General features: G+C 36.6%; 1 protein-coding gene across 1 annotated transcript; it reads left to right on the top strand.

The window, feature by feature from the left end:
* Window positions 1-3,061: 3,061 nt before the first annotated feature.
* On the top strand, window positions 3,062-5,879 carry LOC105567399 (guanine nucleotide-binding protein-like 3 homolog). The gene is made up of 8 exons (XM_012022254.1): window positions 3,062-3,220; window positions 3,449-3,553; window positions 3,661-4,022; window positions 4,100-4,487; window positions 4,740-5,088; window positions 5,163-5,385; window positions 5,470-5,641; window positions 5,721-5,879. The coding sequence occupies exons 1-8, from the start codon at window positions 3,208-3,210 to the stop codon at window positions 5,810-5,812; spliced, it is 1,704 nt and encodes a 567-aa protein (XP_011877644.1). The 5' UTR covers window positions 3,062-3,207; the 3' UTR covers window positions 5,813-5,879.
* The last annotated feature ends 483 nt before the right edge of the window (window positions 5,880-6,362 follow it).

Here is a 6,362-nt window from a genome sequence, read left to right as displayed (position 1 = left end):
ATTATCACCTATCCATTTTCAGGAAACGAATCTACGAGATATATTTTACTACGAACTACAATCTACGATCTACTATTTACAATCTACGATCTACTATCTACAATCTACGATTTACAAGGTGTAGATTCGTTTCCTTAATAAACAAAATTTGCACTCACCGACCCGACGCGCAGCAGCGGAGTTGTTGTCTATATCTGTAACACAAATATAAAATTTATATTAGAAAACAGTGTTTAACAAAACCAATTTTGCAAAATATAATTTCAACGCGTATCTTACTTTTTAATCAGTTTAGATTCAAATGATTTAAATGATTATATTTAGTTAGAGTTACAGTTAGATTTAAATGATTATATCGTGAAAGAATTTCCGCAAAAGATCTTTACGCCGCGAGAATAAACTTTTATAAAAATTTTAATTTATTTTTAATTATTATTTCAAAATTATGGTGAAATAAAATGACTCAACAATAAACCGGAAAATATTAATTTTACAAAACAGGAAAAATAATATTTACCGTAAAGTTGCTCCGCTGGCGCCTGATGTCTCTCCGAGACCTCCTCCTCCACTCAGGTTGTCTTTCGGGACTCCTTCTGGGACTCTTTCAGCAGTCTGTAACATACAATTACAAAATTCATGTTAAAATAGTGATCTCTTTCCAATTATTATTTTTAATTGTGGTTAAATAAAATGATAGGAGAAAGATAAATTTTATACGAAATGAAAAGTATTTACCTCATATAGATGCTCCGACGACGCCCGATGCCTATCCGAGGCCTCCACTCAGACTGTCCTCTGGCATACTCGCGAAAGACCGTTCGCGCGATTCTACACTCCCGGTTACAAAGCTTTACTGCGATTATTTTATACGGCACTCCCGAACGCGATGGGTACCTTTGGTTGTCCCGTCTTTTAGGGTCTATACTCTCTAAAAATTAATCAGTGCATCATTACTGTAAATCAGTGAATATTCATTGTTTTCAGTAATAAACCACTGAGTGATTTTTAGAGAGGAACCCTTGAGGGTACTTAAGCCCCTCCACCACGACAAGGTAGTACCCGAGGAGGGGATTATCAAATAGAAAAATTAATATTGAATGAACATAAATTAGTTGCTATTTAATGCACGACGTGAGAAAGATTCATCCAATCGAAAAATTAATTCGCACTCTCGATCTTGGGACAAAATCAATTTTCTCGGAATTTATCAATAATGCCTCATAAACTAATAATCCGAGATAAGCCATTCTTATCTTGTTAGAAGCGCTGAAATCTTAGCTTTCCAACGAGACCAAGATCATCTTCCTACGATTTTTCTGTGCGGAGATATTGACGATTATATCGACTCGCGATCTCGATCTCGGGACAAAATTAATTTTATTTTTGTAATTAATTAACGAAATCTCGTAAACTAATGATCCGAGATAAGCGATTCTTATCTCGTTGGAAGCGTTGAAATCTTAGCTTTCCAACGAGACCAGGATCATCTTGCTACGATTTTTCTATGCAAAAATATTGACGATTATATCGACTCGCGATCTCTTAATCCCAAGACAGCAGCAGCAGACGCCGCGTATACGCGGCGTATACACGGCGTCTCGCGCGGTGTCTGGCGCGGCGGTGTTTACTACCGACCAGCTGTGCCTCGTATGTTTTTATGCCAGTTTTTTGGGGACGTAGTACGCTCGCGTAAAATTCGCGCGGCCTTGACTTATGAATGGTGCGCGCGCGCCCGATTTTTAAAACGTTATAACTCGGCGAAAAATCGACGTAGCGACACGAACCAAAAACCAATCTTCTTCGTTTCGCATCCCGCAGATGTCTACGCTAAATATGTATGTTCTTATCATGAAACTGACGATAATAGGATAAAAAGTAAAATACTGAAATATAAATTATACAAATAATTGCTAAAAATTTTGCTAACAATAGTTATGTTAGACTGTATAGCAAGTATATTAAAATTTGATTTTTTATCATTAATCGTCATATTTTATTGACATGCTTTATTTCTACTAGCATTTTGGTATAATTAAATGTATCAAACTTGTATTCTTTTTGCCAATAAAATTTGTAACACACTGTTCTGGATATATAAAGCAGATGTAAAAGGTTGATGTAAATATCATGTAGATAATTCATGTTACTGTAATTTTGAATTTTACAGCACAATCTTGAAAAATAGGCGTAGCATGGACACGCACAAAGTGGTAACTTTATTGGCAGTGTCAGAAGATGCATAGTAAAATAGGTTTAAAAGTAGAAATGGGCGTAAAGGCACGCAAAACAGTCTCTTGAAACAGTATCAAGTAAAACGCCGGAGTGGCCACTCTCAAGTTTCTCTCTGTTATTAGAATATATTTTACGCATAAAAACAAACAAATCCTGAAAAATTTACAAAAATTGAAGGTGAGGGCGTTATACTGCATATTTATCGGGAAATGTTTTAAACTCGTCACAGGAAGTGTGTATGTATGTGCATACATACAAAATTTGTTGGATTTTCATATTTTTGCTATTTTCCTTAATGACGCTTCAATTTGTACAGATTGTAAGATCTAGTAACTTAACTTAGTTATTTGTTGCGATGAAGACGATTGAATGGCATCCCTGTTAACGCCGCTTCAGCACAGTATAACCAGTAGTGGCACTCGCTCTTTTGTTTCACGTTCGCGCCGATCCGTACTGCGCATCCGACATGTTTTTATTCTGACCAATCACAGGATTTTTGTACGTGTGTTAGTGCAAAGTCGGTGTGACATTGAAAAATTCGCAGTGTTGACGAATAATGGGTAAATACTTTTATACGTTGGAGCAAGTAATTACATTAATTACTTTTATTAGAACATTTTCTTTCATAGGCCATTTCCATTTACAATAAATAATGTATGCCAGTTCGTATGTGCCTTTCCTGGATACGATCCTGAAAAGGGCCCAGGCACTTTTAACCGTTGATACACTGTTGGCGCGAATAAAAACATGGCGGAAAATTGAGAACGCCCAGATCAAAGGTGCCGACAGAGAGTGCAACTACTGGTTATACTGTGGCTTCAGTGCGCACTGCGCATACTCCGGCCTGTGGCTGACTTCGGCATCTTTCAGTATCTCGCTTGGTGGAGTCCACGCGAGTCCACGTGGTTTACTCGACGTGATTGATCGTCGCCAGAGTATTGCGATTGTTTTAGTGAAATTGTATTATCAGCAAGCATGAAGATTCGCAGTAAGTGTATCAATGAAAATTCGACATCTTGCGTACCCCACCCAAGATTAGAACAAGTTATGACATGTATTAGGTTATGTACAGTACAGTTGTACAGTTTAATCAATACTGCCCATGTGTTCTTATAATGGCAATTAATAAAACATTATAATATGCATTTGCTGTCATCCTTGCTTATTAAGTTAATATAGTTTGCCTTAGAGTAACTTTCTTTTCGTCTGCGTATAGAAAAGGAGAGCAATCGCGTGCCGGCGCGGATGAGATACAAGATCGAGAAGAAGGTTCGCAACCACAATCGAAAAATGAAAAGGGAGGCCAAGAAGCATTCTAAGAGTCAGTCCCCCTAATTCGTCAAATATATACATTTATTTACAGATTTGCATTTGCAACTTTCAATTTGATGAGTGTAGGTCCATTTCAATTTTATTATTTTTATTTAGAAAAGTCTAAAATGGTGGAAATACCAAATCAGTGTCCGTTCAAAGAGGATATATTAAAGGAGGTAGAGGCAATGAGGAAGCAACACGAGGAGGAGAAACGGAAGCAGAAGGAAGTGGCACGTGAGAAGAAGCGCGAGCAACTCGCCAAGGGTGGCCTCCAAGGATTGGTTAATCAGGCTCAGAATAAACAGTCAACATATAAACCTATGGAAGTGGGCTCTGATCCGATAAAGAATGCCGTTTCTAAGGAAGAAAATTCGCTCAAGGCGTATTACAAGGAGTTCAAAAAGGTTCTGGATGCGGCCGATGTGATTCTCGAGGTTGTGGACGCCCGCGATCCACTCGGGACACGATGCAAAGAGGTAAGTTTTCACAAGACACTTGTTTAAAGTATAAATATACTACATGTATTAACTTCGTGATAAATTTGACTACATAGGTAGAAGAAGCAGTCCAAGCTGCAAAGGAAAACAAGAGACTAGTGTTGGTTTTGAATAAAGCTGATTTGATTCCCAGAGAGAACTTGGATCAATGGCTAAAGTATTTGAGGGTCAGTTTGCCTGCTGTGGCATTTAAGTCGTCCACACAAAACCAAGCTAATCGATTAGGCAGAAGGAAGTTGGGAAAGAAAACGGAATCCATGATACAGAGCAACACCTGCTTCGGGGCCGAATTGCTCTTGTCGTTACTTGGAAATTATTGCAGGAACAGTGATAATGTGAAAACGAGTATCAGAGTGGGTGTTGTTGGTTTGCCAAACGTAGGGAAATCTAGCGTTATCAATTCATTGAAACGCAGCAGAGCGTGTAGTGTGGGAAATATACCAGGTATTATTTGTACTATTGGCTCTTGTATCTGCTATGCTTGTTAAACCATATCGTTAGTTTTAATGATTACATTTTCGAATCTTTTAATCTTTTCTCCTAAAATTTTGTAGTTTTATAGTTTTAACCAATGAGACATTTGTATTGTAATTAAGTCACATTTTTACATACAAGTAATATGACTTGATTACAATATAAATGTTTCTTTGTGTATGTACATACTTATTAATTTGTATGATTTCTTCTTAATTTCAGGAATAACGAAAACGATGCAAGTTGTTAACTTGGACTCTAAAATAAAATTATTAGATTCTCCCGGTATAGTATTCGCTAAATCGGATGAAAATTCCGATGATATAGCTGCTCTAAAAAATGCAGTAAAAATTCAAGCATTAAAAGATCCTTTTGCGCCAGCGTCTGCAATTTTAAAAAGAATCTCGCGACAACAAATAACGGAATTATATAATATGCAAGATTTCTCGACGCCAGAGGAATTTTTTGCAATGAAAGCAACACGAATGGGGAAATATAAAAGAGGCGGAGTGCCTGATGCGACTGCTGCTGCACGTAGCATTGTTGAGGATTGGAACTCGGGAAAAATTAGGTTTGTTTTGTTATACTTTCAGCTTTTTACAATGGTGAATTCTACTTTTTAACACTTGAAAATATTTTTCTTAGGTATTACACAGTACCGCCAGAACAATCGGTATGTCACATATCCGCCGAGATAGTCAGTCAAATGGCTAAAGAATTCGACATTGAAAGTTTCGCTGCAGAAGAAAGAATGATGTTGGATAATTTTGCAGCGGATTCTGCGAATAATCCCACCATAGATCCTGTGCTGATCAATAGCACAGGGCCTGTCACGGCGGCAATGGAGATCGAAATGCAAAAGGAAACGGTGAGATACAAATATATTGGAAATTTATCGGAAACTGTACGAGTAGTAGACATTATTTCGTGCAATATTTCATTGTTATTGCAGGAATTCAAAGTACAGAAGAAACTAAAAAAGAAGTTGCAAGACACAAAGAAGAACGTGCCTGCTGAGAGAAAGAAGAAATCAGATCCACTTTTTGAGATTGAAGGCAATCAAAAACTGAATAAGCTCAAGAAGCTTCAATTCAGGAAGGAAAAGAAAGATCGAGTGAGAAAAGGTATGATAAAAAATGAGAAAGAAGATTAAACATTTCATATAATATCAAATTGTTTCAAAATATTATTTCTAATTTTCAGAAAAAGCTGCTGCAAAGCTGGCGGGACAGCTTGAAGGATTTAAACTTACTTCAGATGAATATGATTTCAATACAGATTTTACAAATGTATAGTTTGTTTTCATGTGCGCTATTTAGCAAATAAATATGCGAAAAAATTCAAGTTTAAATTTAACCGAGACACCACTGACTTTTAATCAAACCTCTTGTTAGAAGCAATCACCGAGAGTATCCTGCCCGTATATTCCCTTTAGGGTTTAGCTCTCCAGAGTGGCAGTTGGGCAGAAGGTTGACAACCTATTGCCAGAAAACTAAATTCTACTTCGAGACCAACAAAGCCTCGGATTGGAGACAAAAACTGGAGAAGGCCCAAGTTGACTATACCACCATTAGATAAATAGAAAATTGTTTTCAATGTTTCTCCCTTGTACATAAGATTTATATATAGATTTATAAATATATTAAATTTATACATGGATTGCTGTACATAGCAAAATCGCTGATGTAGATATGTATTATTAAATCAAATGTCTCCAGCAAGTACACTATTCGTAAAGTGTATCTTTTCATGAACTAGATACTATCCAAAGACTATTACATCTTAAAGATGTTTAAAAACACTTAAAATTTTTATAAAACATTTTATAAAATTATGAAATAAACG

The sequence above is a fragment of the Vollenhovia emeryi genome, unplaced genomic scaffold, assembly GCF_000949405.1.
Source record: "Vollenhovia emeryi isolate VEMERY1.0 unplaced genomic scaffold, V.emery_V1.0 DF939138.1, whole genome shotgun sequence".
NCBI classification, from domain to species: Eukaryota; Metazoa; Arthropoda; class Insecta; order Hymenoptera; family Formicidae; genus Vollenhovia; species Vollenhovia emeryi.
Note: the sequence above shows the minus strand (reverse complement) of the source record. Positions and strands in the feature narration are given on the sequence as shown.

Bases quoted from the DNA above. Each gene is read 5' to 3' on its own strand.
- LOC105567399 (XM_012022254.1), top strand. The intron at 3,554-3,660 runs GTCAGTCCCCCT...ATTTTTATTTAG, and splicing joins GGCCAAGAAGCATTCTAAGA to AAAAGTCTAAAATGGTGGAA. The intron at 5,089-5,162 runs GTTTGTTTTGTT...TATTTTTCTTAG, and splicing joins TGGAACTCGGGAAAAATTAG to GTATTACACAGTACCGCCAG.